This window comes from Arvicola amphibius, chromosome 15, assembly GCF_903992535.2.
Source record: "Arvicola amphibius chromosome 15, mArvAmp1.2, whole genome shotgun sequence".
Classification (NCBI taxonomy): domain Eukaryota; kingdom Metazoa; phylum Chordata; class Mammalia; order Rodentia; family Cricetidae; genus Arvicola; species Arvicola amphibius.
This window is the reverse complement of record NC_052061.1, coordinates 50775623-50794957: the sequence shown is the minus strand read 5'-3', so window position 1 is coordinate 50794957 and position 19335 is coordinate 50775623. Positions and strand designations below refer to the sequence as shown.

Below are 19335 nucleotides of genomic sequence, written 5' to 3'. Positions count from 1 at the left end.
GGAGGCCGCGTAGGGCCTCCCGCGGAGCGCACGCAGGAGCGCCGGAAGCGGAAGTGCCGCCTTGTGGGCTGGATTTGAAATTCCGTGTAGATGCCCATGGCGGCCGCGGCGGCGGAACGAGAATCGGACTCCACAGAGCCTCCTGGCTCTGAGACACTCCTGGATGCGGTCCTGCGGACCCTCTACGACCTGGGTGAGCTTGGCTCCCGAGCGGAAGCGGCTGAGGACAGCGGGACGTATCCCAGCCGCGGCAAGACCGCGGGCTACCCGGACCCGGCTCGGGTCACCCGATCTCCTGGCGCCATGCCGGCCCGCCTTACCCCTGCAGCGCCTCCCTCTCTGAGACCTTCTCACCCACATCTTGGTCGACCTTTCGCTCTCTCGCTGTGTGGGAAAGAAAAATCAAAGCGTGTTACTAAAGACATGCAGCTGTCTGGCACTTTGGCAAAAGGACAGACACTCGTAGGCTGAAGAGCCCACACGTAGATTGCCTGACTTTTAGAACCAAACACGTTGCAAACGCTGTATTGTATTTATTTTGGAGCGGTTGCTCAAAATTCTAAGCTCGCTTACATGGTTAAAAAAAATAGCTTTGAAGGTTGGAGAGTTGGCTCAGAGGTTTAAGAGCAGTGACTGTTCTTCCAGAGGTCCTGAGTTCAATTCCCAGCAACCACATGGTGGCTCACAACCATCTGTAATGAAATCTGGTACCCTCTTCTTGCCTGCAGGCATACATGCAGACAGAACACTGTAAACAAAATAAATAAATAACTTAAAAAAATAGCTTTGAAGGTGGAAAAAGGTACCAGGAGTACATGCTGTTGTGCATTCCCCCATTAACTGTCAGAGCAACACTTATATATCTCTTCGTTGACCCCTTAGTTACAGAGAAACAAGCACCAGAGACTAACGGAGCTTGTTGAACGTTACCTTTCAGAGCTCGGATCTAAAGGCTTAGGGCCTAATAACATAGTTTGCGCCGCGTTGATTTGTCCTATTTAGGTTCTCTGTGTCCACTGAGTGGAGGAGTAGAGGACGGACAAGTCTTGGCCTCGACTTTCACTAGTTTTATGACTAATTTTTAAAATCCTCAATATGATTTATGGCCACATCTGCTGGTATTCATTGTTAGTTGCGCCAGTGTTCCGGGCTCATTTTTATATCCATACTGCCAGAGTCAGATCGGCTCCAAGTACACGTTTAGTGAGTACATAGCTGGTGTTTAGAGAGCTCTTGTGCACATAGGTCAGTAACGAGGCCTAGACTTCTGGTTCAAATTTCAGGTCTCTGTTGAGAGTCTGAGCAGAAGAAACAAACAGAAGATGAGAAATTTAGTAGAAAGTAGCAATAAATTAAGGCTTTAATTTTCCTGGATTCTCTTGAATTCGTAGAGGAAAGAAAACAGGAAGCCCGGGGCAGGTACTTGTAACCCTGTAATATGATAAAAAAGAAATACTAATGTAGAGGTAAATGTTTTTAATATAGCCGATGGGCAAATGGCAAGTCCCAGTCCTGGGAACTAGAGCTCGGCTGTCACTAGATAAGCAGCAAGTGTGAGGACAAGAGCGATTGTTTTCATACAAGTCAGAGATGCACAGCTACCTAGGCAAGAAAGACAGCATTTTGATTTCTAAAAATGGTGCAAAAGCAATTTACTTGAAGAAGAACGATTTGTATCTTTTAAGTTGTGTTTTTACTTTTCAAGTTACATTTATTTATGTATTTGTGTGGGTGTGTGTCACCGCACCATGGTGAAATAAGGGAACAACTTATGGGAGTCAGCTCTCTGCTTCCACCACGTGGGTCCTGGGGATCAAACCTCCCCAAGCAGTTTGTTTCTTTCTTTGTGCAGATGGGTGCTTGTGTCTGGGCCAGATGCACAGTAACATTCATTTGGTATTGGTGTTGACTAAAACCAAAATCATTTTTACATTTTTTTATGTTGAAACAAACAGGAGAGACTGAAGGTGAAACAGAGCCTAAAAGGATCAAGAAGAAGAGAGAAAAGAAGAGAGACGTGGAGACCATAGCAGAGGTTACAGCAGAGCCACTCCCACTGCCTGGACCTCTCGTAAAGGGCCAGAGGAAGAGTGCTTCCAGCTTTTTCAAGGAACTCAGAGAAGAGCTACACTCTGCTTCTGCTGCCCCCTCAGCTCCCCCTTCAGGAGCAGAAGTCCCTGCTACTAATGCAGTGTCTCTCTCTGCTCCAAAGAACAGCAGCAGGCTCGTGGAAGTGGTAGAGTTTCAAAGCAGAAGTAAAAGAAAACCAAAACCAGATCAAGATGAGCACGCAAAGGTAATGAATCGTCTGGTCCGTACCTTTGTGATCAGGTTACCATTAGACAGTCATGCAATTGAAGAACTAGAGAAAGGAAAAGGTGTTGGTGAGTTTTGGAAATAGTCCAGCTGTCTGGCCCCACCTAAGCCCTGAAAATGACCTTTTCGCACAGAGCCTAGGCCCAGGCCGTAAATTCCACAGTGAAGCTGTGCTGTGCATGGTCTCAGGCTTTTGGGTTTCTCTGGGAACATGGTTTTAGTGCTGCTCTACTCCATTGTCTGCAGCTGCAAGTGCACTCCCCAGGCTTCCCTGCTTTAGTACAGCGACCACATGCTCCGTTCACAGGAAGCTCAGGCCAGCGAGTCCCCATTCCACAGTCACTGTGCGCCTGCTGCCTGGTTCTCTGGAGACCAGCAGTGGAACGTGTGGGTGCTGTGTTGTCCCTGTGGTTATGAAGTTATAAAGGTGAGCAAGTGGTGCTGAGAGGAGCAGGCAGAGCCTGCTGTGGGTGGAGTGGCCAGGGGAGAAGGCCCTGAGCATGTCAGGCTCGTATTAAATGGTACTCAGAAAGGGAAGAGGAGAGCTACGCAAACAGAAGAAACAGCCTTGCCAACCCCCTTGGGTGCAAGGCGCCTGACGGGTTCCAAGAGCTGGAAGACTAGCAGAAGTAGGACAGAGGGGACAGTGGCCTGAGATGACGCACGGAAGCTGGGGAAGCCAGCCCTTCCCAGGTCTTAGAGGCAGCTGTAGGATTTTGTACTTTAAAATCCATGAAGACAGCCTGGTGTGACGCCTTGTGCCAACCATGCCCAAATTCAGGAGGATTGCCATGAAGTCGAGCTGGCCTTGCTTCACAGCCAGTCCTAGGCCAGTCTCAGCTACAATCAGAACAAAACATAGCAAAGATCAATTAAGTATGTGGGGAGCTATGACAGCATTCCCAGCAGAGGCAGGAGGTCATCTGCTTCTTGTTTGCAGTGAGTTATAACCAACAGAGTGAGGGAGAGGTACCGCTCAGCGCTTGGGGAGCAAATGAAAGAACCTGTGTCTTTTCTTTCTTTTTTGATTTTTCGAGACAGGATTTCTCTGTTGCTTTGGAGCCTGTCCTGAAACTAGCTCTTGTAGACCAAGCTGGCCTCAAACTCACAGAGATCCGCCTGCCTCTGCCTCCCGAGTGCCCGGATTAAAGGCATGCGCCACCACTGCCCGGCTAAGAACCTGTTTTTTAATGGGAGTGCAGCTTTGTGAGAGGAAGGACATGGACTTTTTTAAATATTTATTTATTATGTATACAATGTTCTGTCTGTGTGTCTGCCTACAGGCCAGAAGAGGGCACCAGACCCCATTACAGATGGTTGTGAGCCACCATGTGGTTGCTGGGAATTGAACTCAGGACCTTTGGAAGAGCAGGCAATGCTCTTAACCTCTGAGCCATCTCTCCAGCCCAGGACATGGGCTTTTAAGCAGTAAGTATGTCAGGTGGTCTGAAGCCATTCAGCTGGCCCTTGGCTCCTAGAGCGGTGTCAGTGGAGTTGTCCTCCTCACATCCCTTGGGCTGCTCAGTGTCCACTGTCGCTGCTCTGTGCATCTTAAGTGCCTCAGTGGCCTGGCTAAAAAAGGGACTGAAGCAGGGTGTGGCTGTGCTCGTCTCCAATCCCGCCTTCAGGCAGATCTCTGTAAATTCAAGAGGAGCCTGGGCTACATAAGAGACCCTGTTTCAGAGCGAAAAGGTGGGGAGAGAAAGCAGGAATGAAGGGTGAAGAGAAGGGGCCCTCTGTCCTCTCTCCATGCTCCACTGTCAGTACTGCCTTAGCCATTGCCATCGCTCTCCACAAGCTAGTGCCTGTTCCCGTCCACTGACCCCTTCTGGCCCCACTAACTCCTGATTCCTGCAAGCATTTGCTGCGCAGAGGAGCCTGGTGCCTGCTGAGGTGATGTGCTGGTCTGCAGTCACTAGCACTGCTTACCGCACGAGCCACTCAGAGCGTGTGAGCACAACTTGACAGGGTTCAGTTTGGTTTTTAGATTAGTGCAAATTTATTTAGCAGACAAACCTTATAAGGCCTTCAAAAATCACTCTGTCTCCCCTGTTTGGCATGACTTTTACAGAAAGTGGTTTATTTCCCTGGTGCTAGGGATGGAACAGGGAGGGCCCGTGCACACAGGCAAGCCTCTCCCTCTGAGATACACCTCAGCTGTCATGGAGGGTGTGCTGAGTTCTCAGTCCACCTGTATGTCCTGTGCCTCTCAGTATTGCATTCAGAACCTGACCCTGCTCATCCAGAGAGAGGACTGTGGGTCTGAAGCAGGTACCAGGCCAGGCTCCATCCCAGGCTCTCAGGCTTCCAGGCTATGTACTCTGCTGCTGCTTGGGAGATAGAATACAGGTTTCTTGGGTTCTGTGGCCTTTGATAAGACCAGTGGGAGGAGCCAGAGGATCACCAGACCTAAAGACACCTCCCCAGTTCATTGCCACAGAGTGCCCACCCAGCTCACCCTCCTCATTCCGAGCTTCCCTCGAAGTCAGGAAGTCATCTAGTTGAGGCACTTCACTCTGGTCAAAGGGTTCCTACTCTTTCTAAAACTGCCTTCGTTTGAGAAAAAGAGTGTTTACTTACCCACACCCACTCTTAACTGGAGACCAGCTGGACATTTCAATAATTTTAAAAGTTTGTCCACCTAGATATTTATTACATTTTATTTGTTTGTGCATGAGGTAGTGGGTACCATGGTGCATCTATGTGGAGATAGAGGATAACCTATAGGAGCCCGTTCTCTCCTTCCACTATGTTGGTCCCAGGGAATAAACTCGGGTCATTAGGCTTCGTGGAAAGCGCCTTTCCCCAGAGTTGAGTCACCTTAGTCCACCAATAACATTTTCTTCTCTTTGGTTGGTGGGGGGGAGGGGGTGTTTTGTTTTGTTTTCCAAGGCAGGGTCTCACCATATAGCTCTAGCTGCCCTGAAACTCACTATCTGAACCAGGCTGGCCCTGAACTAAAAGAGATCCTCCTGCCTCTGTCTCCAAGTGTGGGATTGAAGATGTGCACAACTACACTTGGCAGTCTTTTCTTTTTTAAATCCAGGCAACACAGAAGAAAATGTTCTGGGACAAGTCAGCAGTCAGCACAGGTTCCCTGAGCCGGAGCCCAGCTCCTGCATGGAGAAGAAAACGGGGCATGAGGCTTGCATTGTGATTTGATACCCTTGCTATGCGGGGCAGGCAGGGTGCCCTGAGGAAACACGACAGCCACTCTGGCTGGCCCATTGTCCCCCACGGGGACCATCACCTTTTTTAGAGGTCGTATGGAATTTACAACTCTCTTTTGCTGCTCTGACAGACAGGGCATGGGATTGGGTGGTGACTATTGTTGGCCAAATGTCTTTGTCTTTGACGGTAGTCTCCTTAGAGTCTCAAGCATCTAGAGTTCTGTAGGGCTGAAGCCATGGGTAGGGCGTGTGACTTAAGTCACAACCTTGAAAGCCTTTGCGGCAGCAATGCCACCAGCAGTCAGGAACCAAAGCTTCACCATGGCCAGGAAGCTGATGCTTCTCGGAGGACTGTCATCCTAGCACTGGACCTCAGTGCTCTGTCCAGCTCCTTGCCAAGCAGAACTTTCCGTCTGGTCCATGAAAGGCAGATGTTTCTTTTTCTTGCTTCCTCTTCCCTTAAAACCCTAAAGCACGTGCTTGGGGTTGAGGAGCTGCTCGGCTGTTAGGACGCTCACGCACTAATTCTCGCCGAGGGCCCAGATTTGGTTTCCAGCATTCACACGGTGGCTCACAGCCGTCTGTAGCTCCAGTCCTAGGGAAGACAGCATCTCTTCTGACTGCCTCAGACTGCTGTACACACATGGTGCACATACTTACAACTAGGCACACACATAAAATAAATAGCATTTCAAAACAAAAACACGCTCTCCACCTCTTCTCTGCAAGCTGTAAAGATTTTGGCAGCATGTAGAATTGGTACTTAGATGGTGGGCTGGCTTCAAGGCTCTTTTCCAGCTTTTCTTTGTGATGAAATACTCAACAGTTTGTACATAACTTATTACTGGTGAGCAGCTGTTGCCACCCTGTTTTCCTCCTGCAGAGGAGCTGCAGTTGTCCCCCTTCCTCTCCTCTTCTGCTCTCTCTCAAATGGCAATGCCACTTCTGGAATGGGGTCACTTCTGTACTCTGTGATATGGTGTGTATCACAGTGCCCTCTTCATCTGTGATTGGCATGTATCAGAACTCTGCTCTTTGGCTTATCTTTCGTGGCGTTGACTCATGTTTGCTAGATTAGCACTCTGCCGCTGAGCTGCATCCCAGTCCAGAGATGCCTTTCTTCAAGAAGCCGAACATGAACCACTTAACCTGTTCGTCTGTTGGTACACATCTGGGTGCTCTTGTATTTTAGCTGCTGTGAAGACTGCCACTGTGAACATTGGTGCCCCTGCCAGGGTAGAACTGCTGGATCATTTGCCCGCTCTGCATTACTGTTCCTAGGAAGTGTCGCACGTTGTCCATAGCAACCGTACCTTTAGCATTTTTGCCTACAGTCTATAAGGGTTCAGTCTCTTGACATCCTTTCCAACACTTATTTTCTGGGGGGGGGGAGTTGATTTTTATTTTATACACATATGCACAGTTGTTGGGTTGTTTGTTTCAAGATAAGGTTTTATGATGTAGCCCAGGCTGGCCTCACACTTGTAGCCACTTCCCTGCCCCTTCTCAGATTACAGGTGTGGGCTGCCATACCTGGCTAACTGGTAGTTTCTAATAAGAGTTTGTTTCCTTACAGGATAAAACATGGACCCTTGAAAAAGATGTGGGTATTCAAGAATTTAACCTAGAAAAGGTAAACATTTGAGGTAACTTTTAGTTCCTTTTAAGGTTTGCATTGTTAATCATGAACTGGCAGCTTTAACACGGCACCAGCCTTCTGAGAGTCTTGTCTCAAGGCTAAGGAAATGGTGAACCTGGTCTCAGGATGTCACATGACTGACTTCCTAGCACAGGATTGCAGTGCAATGGCCAGTCAGACAGACGTGCAGACTTCCACAGTGCAGCTGCTTTCTAAGATGCCTGACAAAAGGACAGGAGGAAGCCACTCAGCACCTTAGAGAACAGTTGTGCTTGACCTGCTGTGGTCAGCTCCCGTGTGTGGCCAGCATGTTGCAGAGGCGCTCTCATCTAAGTGGCTCGGTGGAGAGCATCCGGTCACAGCACAGAGTGCTGCCTGAGTCCCAGTACTGTCTGTCACCAGTTCACGCACAGACAATCATTGCTTCAGCTGTGGGATCAAAGGAGTAGGGAACACTAAGAGCGCAGTGGTTCAAGAGCCTGCTGGTGCCTCCTCGGCCACTGCAGCACTGCAGGGTCCCTCCTGTGGGGCAGCGTGGCTGAGAGGCTGCTGCCTGGGAGTTGTTGGCATGTGGGTCTGACTGTTGTGCACCAACAGGCTCGTTTGGAAGTACACCGGTTTGGGATCACGGGCTATGGCAAAGGAAAAGAGAGAGTCCTGGAACGGGAGCGAGCTATCGTGCTGGGGGCTAAGGTAAGGGGCTGCCTGCCGTGGTCAGACCTGGGGGAAGGGGTAGCCCACTGGGACCGCCTTTTTCTTACTTGTAGGAACAAAACAGATGGCATGTCTTTATTCTTTCCTGTCAGGCTCCCAAAAGAAGTTACGTGAATTACAAGGTTTTACAGCAGCAAATCAAAGAGAAAAGGAAAGCTCAGGAAGAAGAGGAGAGATTGGTGGGTGTCTGCTCTTACTCTGCTAAGCGGGGGCTGGCTGTCTCATGGCTGCCTGCAGGCGGGCTTAGCTTGCCAAGCAGTAGGGACACCAACATTGCCTAATGCCCCCTCCCAGCCCCCAGTTAAATCAGCTGAGCTTCATCATGCCAGCTGAGGCATCTGGCCTGGTCATGGAGAAGGTGAGGCTGGCCTTGAGGCCAAAGGTCATTATCACACTCAACATGTGCCCAGCAGGTGTTGGTGCTCGACTATGGTTGTCCCAAGGGGTCATGACACATGGGGTTTCTGACAGGGTCTCAGTGTGTAACCCAGGCTGGCTTAGAATTGCCCCTCCACTGCCTCTGCCGTCTGAGTACAGTCACAGGTGTACACTACCGGATCCTGATACCTGTCACATTTCGTAACAGGTCAGAGTGAGACTTGTTGGCTTATGTTTACTGCACCCACTTGAAAATGTTAAAAATAATGACATTTATGTGGCTTTTTGTCACAGACTTGCTGCCCTGTTGTGAATATTTACTATCCATTACTGATTCATTGTCTTCGTTGCTGATTTAGGCCCGGGACACAGACATTTTCAAGAAAAAGAAGAGGAAAGTACAGGAGGACAGGTGGGTAGTGGCCACAGATGCCGGGCGTCTCTGACCAGGTCTGTGGTTGGTTCTCGTGGGCCCGTGAGTGAGTGCAGCGTCCCAGCCCTCTGGTTACCTGCTTCCTGTGAAGAGGTGGTTAGAAACTGTCCCAGTCAACCACCTGCATCAGAACCGAATCCAGCACCTTCTCTGGTCTCTGTCACCTCCAGTGACACGTGAGAATCTGAGCTTGCTGTGGCTGGCCTAATGTGCCACGTTCACAGAGGAGCTTCTGATGTGAAATGGGGAGATAGTAGGAAAGGGCCTGGTACTTGTCTTAGCTTTGAGTGAGGATTCCTCTGCTGGCGCCGTGCTCCAGACTGGGCTCTTCATCGTAGCCCTTTCTCACGGCACTGTCTTTGTCAAGTGCCCATTCTGTGCCAGGTAACTGTTGGTGCCCAGGTGATGTCACCCTGCGGGAGCCCTGGCCCTCGAGGGGCCTGGCAGTGAGGGAAGCCTCCAACTGTGAAAACATAAATGAAAACATAAATTGGTGATGTCTGGTGCTAGTGAGTCCTGTAAAGAGGCTTCGGTCGATCTTGGAGGGTTGAGCTGGGGGTCACTTCAGGGAGGTGACGTCTGTCAGGAACCAAGCAAAGAGGAAGGGTCACCCTGGAAATGGTGTTCAGCACCTTATGAAGCGAGAGCCCAGTGCAGTTGTGGTAGGGCCTGCACAAGAAGAGGAATCCATGCCTGTGGTCCTGCTTGCTCTAACTGCCTGGTACCTTTCTCTTACTGTCAACACAGGAGATCCAAGAAGTCGGCTCCCAGCATTTTGTCAAATGGAAAAGTTGGACAAGTTGGAAAATTCAGAAATGGGACATTGATTCTAAGCCATGCTGATATCAAGAAAATAAATTCTTCCAGGGTAGCAAAATGACGAACTTTGTCAGCTCTGGAGAGGAGTAGGAACCGTGACAGGGCTGGCACAGGACCACTGAACTGCAGACCGCACTTCATGTCCCTCGGGGTCTCTTCATGAGGAGCAAGAAAGATAAACAGGGTGGTGACCTGCTGAGTGCCGGCCAGGCCCAGGCTCCACTCGGGTTTCTGGTTGCTAGCGTCAGCACACTTGGTTCCAGTCTTCCTTTTCAGTTTCACCGTCTCCTGAGTGTGTGGTTGCCGGAACAGTGCCTTTTGGACTTCTGACAACAGTGTTACTATGTTATGAAAGAACTAAGGATTCTTGTCATCTTTCGGTTTTCTGGAAAAGCAGTTCTATTGTCAACCTACTTTGTGTAAAATCCATTTTGTAAGAATTTCCAAAAATACACATCTGTTGTACGAGGGCTGGCTGTTGAGTAACACACGGGCAGTTCTAACTGGTTTCCCATACCTCACAAGGCCATGTTTACAGTGATGTTACCCCTACCTGGGTGTCAGCGTCTTCTCAGAGAGTGAGGTGAGTTAAAGGGAGATAAAGATCTCCAGTGAGGACGGATTCTGGTACTTCCCACCTTAGGTGTTTGGCTCCTTGGCCAGCAGGTTGTTAGGTGGCTCCGAAAGTATCGCCAAACCAACTCACGAGGTGGAATCCAATTTGCTAGGCTTTTTTCTTAAATGACATTTTTAAGTTTATTTTATGTGTATGTTAGGGCACATGCGCCATAGTGTTTGTGTGGAAGTCATAGGCCCGACTTTCAGGGGATCACCATTCGGATCCAGGAATCAAATGTGGCTTGGCAGCAAGCACCGTTCTTTACCCGCTGAGCCGTCTCACCAGCCCAAGTTTAGAAGATCTTAAACATGACAACACTAGAAAAAAGACCTTAGGAGTCAGAGATGACATATAAAGGGCACCTCATCATCTGTCTCCATCTTCTCAGGAGAGCCTGGGGGGGTGGGGGTTCTACTTCATGAGCCCCAGCAGAGTCCCAGTGGAAATAAATAGGTTTGGTTCCTGCTTTTTCATCTACTGTGTAAATCTTTATTCTCAACCCTTAACAAAGGCAGAGAAGTGAGCTGTTTCACCTTGCCTGCCTAAGGCACCTGATTGGTCTAGTAAAAAGTTGAATAGCCAATCGCTAGGCAGGGGAGGGATAGGCAGGGCTGGCAGGCAGAGAGAAAAGGGGAGCCAGCCAGGGACAAGACAGACACAGGAAGCAGGAAAGCAGGATGGACAGTCCATAGATGAGGTCAGCGAGCCTTGGCAGCACACAGATGAACAGAAATTGGCTAATTTAAGTTTCAGAAAGCTGGCTAGAAATAAGTCTAAGCTAAGCATTCATAATAAAAGTCTCTGTGTCATGGTTTGGGGACTGGTGGTCCAAGAAAGCCTGCTACATTTGAGCCACCAAGTGGGTGCTGGGAATGGAACTCAGAGTAAACAAGTGCTCTTGGACTGCTGAGCCCCGTCTCCAGTTCCCCACCTTGTGTTCTGAGATACCTGGAGCTCAGTGTGTAGGACAGGCCATCAGGCTAGTGAGTCTCTCCAGCACAGGGACCCAAGCTCTGGCTACCACATACCCAGTTGTTGCTGCTGTCACTTCTGTTCCTCTTTCTTCTCTATGAGAATTTAAGAGAAAAATCAATACTGAAAAGCTTGGCTGCTACTGGGAGCAGGGAAATGGCTAAGAGGGAGAGAGGTAGCCATGCCTTTTGAGTTAGGGTTCCAGAAAGCAGGCAGGCTCAGTAACAGCGGTCAGCAGGCAGGGAAGCAGGCCATTCAGAGAAAGTGAGAAAGCCCAGAGGATTTTAACTGCTTAGAATTCTGGCTGGTAACACACACACTTCTTTTTTGTTGTTGTTTTTTTTTTTTTTTTTTTTTTTTTTTTTTTTTTTTTTTGAGACAGGGTTTCTCTGTGGCTTTGGAGCCTGTCCTGGAACTAGCTCTTGTAGACCAGGCTGGTCTCGAACTCACAGAGATCCGCCTGCCTCTGCCTCCCGAGTGCTGGGATTAAAGGCGTGTGCCACCACCGCCCGGCACACACACACTTCTTAAGTTAGAACTCAGAAAAGCAAGCAGGCTAAACAGTGACGATCTACAGACAACTTCTGACTGGTTTTTCAGTGTGGTTTCTGGGGGACAGAACTCAGGGTCTCAGGCTCACACAGCAAGTGCTTGGCCTGAGCTATTGTGTTACCACCCCAGCCCCTTCTCGCTCACCTCTTCCTAGTCAGAAGGCATAGGGGTATGACTCTTGTTCCTTGAGAAGCGACCCTGCCCTCTGGGGCCCACAGTCCCTGTCTCACAACGTGGACACGGGTGGTCCTGACGGACACTGGATTTGCTGAGGGGGCTCCTTAGCCTTCCTCCTGAGAATTTCTCGGCCCTCAGAGATAAAGGGAAAACTTCAATTAGCATGTAGCTGTAGCCTCTAGATATTATTTAAATAGGCCCAGCCTTGATTAGAAATATTTCATGGTTTATAGTAGGGTTAGGCATCTGAGGGCAGACTTTTTATCCCCCACCCCAAAGAAATATTTCCTAGACATAAGCAGGTTTTACAGAAGCTAAAATTTGCAAGTTGACCTTTAGCAAACAGAACTCAGCTGTCTAAGTAGGTATTGGTGGTGGTCGCTTCTCAAGGGAGAAGAATACACGTGACCCTTCTCAGAAATGAGGAAGGGCCAAGCAGGTTCACGGGGCAGAAGTCAGCAATTCAGTGTTCGTTCTACTGCCTCAGATTACACAGTCTCTCACTCTGTCTCCCTAGTCTCATGGAACCTAGTATTCCCCAAGTAAGTTTGGTTATCACAATGCTAACACTTGGTCTGTTCCTTTTTTCCTTCAAGCCCAACCGCAAGTGTCAGGACAGGTTTCATGGAGGAGACAACTCTGGCTGGGTCTCTACCAACTCACTCAGTTATTCATTTGTATCTGTGCTGCACACTCGGGTTGTGTGCTGAGCACTGTAGCCTTATGGCGAGCATGAGGACAATAGAGACTGGCATGTCAGCCGGTGACAGGGATACCAGGACATAGCTGGACCGTCCAGACCTCAGAGAGCCCAGAGGAAGCACAGGGAATAAATAGGTCTTCCAAGAGCTAGCAGTTGGCTAGGAAAGAGAGGACCCTTGCTTAGATCTTTTTGTTTTGGTTTGGTTTTTGAGACTGAATCTCATACTCTGAAGCTAAAGATGGCCTGGATTTCATTATGTAGCTCAGGCTGGCTTCAGACTCGTGGTGAACTCCTCGGCCTCTTGAGTGATAGAATTACTCAAGAATAAGCTAATGTTCTCAGCTTTTTGTTGGGTCCCTGCTTCCTCCCAAGATCACCCTTAGGATATATTCCAACATCATAGTTACAAACCTAAACCCTCAAAACCCAACCTACAGCTTCCCCACCCCACCTACTGAGCCCCATCCACTAGTCTTAGGAGCACAGAAGAGGGCTACTTAAAGGTGGTACAGGCTTTTAATCCCAGCGCTCAGGAGGTCAAGGCAGACGGAGCTCTGTGAATTTGAAGCCAGGCTAGTGTACATAGTGAATTCCAGGTCATTAAGGGCTACACAGTGAGATCCTGGCTCAAAAGATTAAAATTAAAAAAACTCCTGGCACAAGGAAGGCAATGAAGGGCATTCCAGACCAGGTGTGACCTACACCGCTGAAGGACAGTCATCATCCTTGATGCTCAGCTTAGGATGCTTGCTCAGAGCCATCCTGGAGCGCAAGTCAGCTTTCCATGGGTTTATCTTGTTTCTAAGACAGAGTGTCAGCATATAGAACAGGCTGGTCTTGAACTTGTGATCCTCCCGCACCAGCCTCCCAAGTGCGGAGATTATCAGTGTGAGCCACCGCACCTAGCTTAACCTTACATGGACTCTTTATCTTAACCCTCTCTGGACTCCTCCATATCTCCAGCCTTCTTCAGAGACAAGTGGATTCTTGGGGCTTGCCCAGCCAGGCTAGCTGAACTGGCAAGTGCTAGGCCCATAAAGAACCTGACTCAAAAAAACAAGTGGAGGTTGACCTCTAGCCTGCTCATATATGCACGAATATGCACACATTCCTCTCTCTCTCTCTCTCTCTCTCTCTCTCTCTCTCTCTCTCTCTCATACACACACACACACACACACACATACACACACACAATTTTTTAAGATGAAACCTTAAAAAACCTTTTTTTCATTGTGGAAAATGGTGCCTTATAATTTTTTTCTTTATTATTATTATTTTTAATTTTTTATATGGTTTATTTTTTTATATTTAAATTTTTCCATCTCCTCCCCTCCTCCTCCCCCTGGTGCCTTATAATTTGAACCCACATCTTTACTTTGAGATTTGGGAGCCCACAAAACTAAAACTGATGACCAGTGGTCAGTCAGGGTCAGTCTGTGGAAATGGGGAAGTGACCACGACCACACCTGTCTTCCAGTTGTTGGCAGTGTCAAAAGAATTTATTTCAAATCTGTTTAAGAATGTGGTAAAACTCAAGTTTCCAAAAAGTAATACCCCCTAAAGACCAGAAAACACAGTGTTTGCAATTCAAAAAATACAAACGCTTGTGGATACCTGTACAAAAATTAGAAAAAATTACGTTCCTTACCACTGCCCACCCCTCTGTGTTTTCAGTGAAACATGAACAGCCACAGGACCAAGAGCTGCCACCAAATACCAACCACTGGGGACAGAATCAATGTGGTAGGGAGAGTGGGGAGAGAAGGCAAGGAAAGGCAGGAAAATGGGGCCAAAACAACAGTACACAGCTTTCTGTTTCTGTTAAATTCCTTTGCCAACATTATACAAACACCTCTCATGCTCAGTGCGCCGTGTAGTGCAAAGGCGGCGGTCTACGTCATGCATTCACGTTTTCTGTCATGTCTACACCCCACTCTCTGCTGGTGCCGAGAAAGTGGGGGACTTAGGAAGTACAGTCTCTGGGGGTTTGGAGTTGGAAAGGCCACCACAGGCCACGCAAGGGGCTCCATCAGTCATAGTCATCCCGAGGCCTATATAGCATCTGCTCAGAAAGGCTTGGTGCCCAGTGCCACCCCATTAGCCCTCAAGCTCTGGGACCTTAACCAGGGCTGGGTTGACAACCGGGCCCTCAGTGAGCAGCACCACTTGAGGGAATCACCTTGCTTAGAGTTGAGTCCCAGCTCCTTCCCCTGAATTCAGCACAATTCATGGGAAAGACCAGGCTCCCCACCCTTCATAACTTGTGCCACAAGTCCCAACTGCAGTCACCTGTCTGAAATTGACTTGTCACCAGCCATCCCAAACTAGAGGTCCCAGTTCAACTGTATGTCATGACACTCTCAGGGGTCTCCCAAAGCCACCCCCACTTCTGGGTAAACAGAAGTGAAAGGCCATGGGTAGGGGGATTCCTTAAAGACCAGAACCTAAGGAACAGGTAGAAGGCTGGCTAACATCTTTTCTTGGCTTAGGGGACACCGCATACAGATGCCTTTAGCGCTCAAGAGAAGGTTGCTGACAGTTTTGGCCTGTTCAAGGCCCTGGCACATCACATTAACCCAGGCTCTCCATTAATGGATGTGCTTGCTGTGGTCCCGTGAAGTGTCTGAAATGCCAGGCGCTATGTGAAAATACTTGCTTGGGTGGAAGACACTGTGGTTAGAGGACGTGTGGTTAAAGTCATCCAGGTTTGAGCCACCGAATGAGTCATTTAGCCTGGACCTTACTGATGAGTCTATTCCATGATCCACACAATACAGAGAGGAGGTAGTTGGCGTGACCAGCCCTGTTTGCAGGTAGGGATACTGAGGCACAGAAACAAGCAGAATATTCACCTCATGCATGCCATAAACCAACATCAAAGCCAGTTTAAGGGGTAAGTGCTGCGAGATGCTCTACTTTCCCGTCCTGCCTCAAGCCCCCTCTTACTTTAGTTCACCTCTCCGCCTCTTCAGGACCTCTTCAGACAAGAGCTGTACCAGGCTGTCACCAACAACTGGCTATTCCAGGGCTAACAGAGTTTGGACTGTGAACGTCTTCTAATAATATATGATATTTCTCTAACTCCTTGAGGGCCCCAAATCCATTAAGAAGTCCCTGTTCCTTCCTGGAAAATGTGGCCAAGAAAAATGAAGGGAAGGAGCCTTTCTTTCCGAGAACAGAGGTGGGCTTGGTCACTATATTCAGTGAGCAGAAATGTGAGCCTCTTTGTTCTCACATGCTTCACTGAAGATCTGTGAAGAATTCTTACGTTGGGGTAACACGAGGCCAGTGGCCTTGGGACAGACCACCTATGTGACACAGGAATGGGTACCAACACTATGAATGTCAACACCCAACAAATCAATATGACCCAGATCCAGGTCAGCCCCAAGGGGGCATCTGGATATCTCTGGGTATTTGGGATTGTCACACTAACTGGGGGTGCTCTTCGCATCTTGAAGATAGAGACAAGGGGTGCCTAATGCTTTTCAGCACTCAGGCCCCACCCAAAATGTCAGCATTAAGCACCCTGGGGTCACTCCCACAGTTCTGTGATGGTGTTCTTTACACTCCTGTATCGAGATTCCCCCAGATGATTTTATCCACTCTCTTCACCCCTCTGTAACAAGAGACCATAGTGGGTAGAGACAGCCTCATCAAGGGCAAGCCCAGACGTCCTGCCCTGAGGCACGTCTCCACTCAAGGAGCAAGCCTCTCAATCACAGAATTAAGGCTGACAGGCTGCACGTGGACACTGCGCTCTGGCCTTGACCTGAAAGGGCCAGGGAAGGGGTAGGGCAACATGAGCGAGAGAAAGGGCTCAGAAAGGTGGGCATCCCCTTCTCTCCCCTTCTCTGCAGAGCTCACCCTGAGTCAGGGCTCACTCTGGTAGCATATTGCTTCCTGGCTCTGGACCCCTGGGGCTACAGAGCCACTAAGGACATTTTTGGGATCACAGAGCACTCAAAGGACTGAAGGTGCAGCCTGGACCACACACAGCGTGAGCTCCAAGGCCAGGCAGTTGTCTCAAGGTAGGACAGAGAAGGAAAAGCCTGGGCTGGGGTCCTGATGTCCTACTGTAAGGGAGGAGGAGCTGTGTGGGGGGGTAGGTGCCAGTGGGTACTCGTCAAGGACATTCATTTCAAAGGGATTGACATTCCCTAACCCACACAGAGAGCAGGCTCCAGAGTTGAATTTCTTTCTCAGACTTACCCTAACTTCCTACTCAGGGGCCAACCAAAGAAGGCCTCCCTTGATGCCATTTTCATACAGCTGTTACCTCAGCGTCAGTGCTAAGGACCAATGTCCTAAGACCCCATGATCTGTCTGTCTGTCACGTGCAATTCCAGGGCCTTGCCACTGTGAGGAGTTAAGTTCCTTCGCTTTTTGATCACCTCAAGCCCCCAAGTGTGTCGTACCGCCCTGCCCTTCTCTCATCTGTGCATTCTTGTCCCTGAAAGGCGCTCTGTGCAGAAGGCGGGGGAGGTGGCTGTGCAGGGCTGCCCGGGTTGGCCCTGGCATCAGCGTATTGCTTCTGGGCTCTAGTGAGCAAAGAGAGACATTTAGCATCCCCACTTATGCTGCTGTGGGAGATGGGGAGCTGATCTCCCTTGCTCAACTCCAGGGAGCCTCCTTAAGGAGGTCAACTGAGTTGGGTGTGATGCTCACCTCTGTAATCGCAGTACTCAGGAGGCTGAGGCAGGAGGAGTGCTGTGAGTTCAAGGCCAGCCTGAGCTATACAGTGAATTCCAGGCCAGCCTGGGCTACAGTGTGAGACCATGTCTCAAACTAAAATAAGAAGGAGGAAGAGTAAAAGGAGGAGGAGGGGGAGGAGGAAGAGGGGGAGGAGGAGGGGGAGGAGGAAGAGGAGAAGGAGGAAAGTGATCTCCGAGAGCGCTGGGGGCTCAATGGTTGAGCATGTGCAAGACCAAGGCCATGGATTGGATTTTCCAGCACCAGGAAATAAAGTCCCTTGGAATGGTGGCCATTTCCTTAACTCCCCAAAGCCACCCACAGCTCCAGGACTGCCCAAGTGACTCCTGCTTCCCAGGCAGGGGCTTGGCCCGGGCTTTGAAGACTACAGGGCTCTCCCTAGCCAGCTTTTCTGCGTGTTCTTACTCCAGGGTCTCTGGACTCTTCCACCAGAGAGCCAGACACCTGAACCACCACCATCATCATCACCGCCACTACCCCAGCCATGGCTACATGTGACTGCCTGGGTCTTCCCTTTGAAGTGCCTTTCACTCCATCTGCTGGGGTCTTCCAGAACTGTGGCTGTGGGTCAACAGGACCAGCTGAGCAACTGAGAACATGGTAGCCAGGGTCCTGTGGGCGACCCTGAGGGCTTTAGATGGAGTTAATGGACCACTGAGCCAGAGACCACTCAGCAGGAAGAGAATCCAAAGAAGCCCAAGCTACTCCTTTGCATTGAAGGTGACTCCAGGACCCAATGTGGAGGCTGGACAGCGCTGAACAGCTCCTGGTGACATCGGAGTATCTGAGGAAACGAGGGCCGTGAGCAGGAGCTCTGAGGTAGGACCAGTAGGAGGGTCTGTGCAGCCCAGCGGTGGGTACTTAGGAACAGGTGCAGGACCCGTGCGCAAAGGCGGCGAGGAAGCACGGTTGGGGTCGCCGTGCAGATGCATCCGATAAAAAAAAAAACAGCCCAGCTGATGGACTAGTCATTCCTCCGTGTAAAATGAAATGCCTGATGAATTCTTTCCAAAGAAGAGAGCAAGGTTACTGCCAGGCAGGGCGGGAGACTGTGGGACGCTGGAAGGGAGGACGCGGAGCCTGAAGGAGGGTGATTCCATGTGAACCTCACCAGCATGAGAGGCGCTGCTCAGAAGGAGAGCCTCCCTGCACCCCAGAGAACCCTGGCTCATGTGGAAAGACAAGTTGTAAGGTGTCATCATCGAGTCTCAGCCTTTCTCCAGGCCTTGTCTGTCCCATTGTGATGCAGCCACCCATATTATCATCAGGGCTACTTTTCAAGTTCAAGATGCTTCCAGCAGGGCACCAGGGAAGTCACGGGGGCTTTGATGTGAGGCTTTCCCAGGGTCTGCTGCTTCTGTGCTCAAGGCCTCGCCCAGGAAGGAAGGCAGAGTAGATAGATTTCCATCAATGTCTGAGAAAGCAGGTTCTAGAAAAAGCCCCCGCTGTGCAAAGGCGTGTCACTGTCTCGGATTCCAGTGTTTCCTTTTGTAACTAAGAATGGAATGAATAAAACTTAACTGGTTATTACACACACCATGTGTGTGTGTGGGGGGGGAGTGTTGATAGCACATGGTTAATAATAAAGTCCTTAAGGAAGCCCTTCTGAAGGGTTCTGGTAGATTAAGGTCCCTTCCATTAGTCCTGAATTAGTTTGTAGTGTATTGTTGTAGTGTATTGAAGACTCCATATCCCGAAGGCTCAAGGTCAGTTTCTCCCAGCAGAGGTGACAAGCTGCCGGTTTGGCAGGAGCAGAGTCCTAGAAACAGGTTACACGCTGACGTGGAGTGACATCACCGCGCAGACTCATCTTGGGATACCCGTCCCAAAGTTAGCCTTCCTCTCTCCCTCCAGGAAAAGAATCTAAGGGGAAATCAAACTTTCCAAACAATGTCAGACAACATCAGCCTGAAACCAAAGGCTTCCAGAGCGCCGTCTTGAGGGCACTCTGGGGACCATAAGCTCTGTGGCGTAGAGGTGAGAGGTCACGCCTGACAGACATAGGCAGCCACAGTATGGCCTTGTTACTCACAGCTCCTTCACTCTCCATCCCCCCCAAAAAAGCATCTTCAGAGTTCGCTGGCTACTGGGACCCAGGACTTCCTGTTGTGCCCTTGTCCTCCGTGAGGG

At 49.7% G+C, this 19335-nt stretch overlaps 1 protein-coding gene across 1 annotated transcript; it reads left to right on the top strand.

The window, feature by feature from the left end:
- Positions 1-46: 46 nt before the first annotated feature.
- C15H1orf131 (chromosome 15 C1orf131 homolog) lies at positions 47-10561 on the top strand. The gene is made up of 7 exons (XM_038312471.2): positions 47-193; positions 1956-2296; positions 7063-7119; positions 7723-7818; positions 7932-8018; positions 8577-8629; positions 9398-10561. The coding sequence occupies exons 1-7, from the start codon at positions 91-93 to the stop codon at positions 9528-9530; spliced, it is 870 nt and encodes a 289-aa protein (XP_038168399.1). The 5' UTR covers positions 47-90; the 3' UTR covers positions 9531-10561.
- Positions 10562-19335: the final 8774 nt, after the last annotated feature.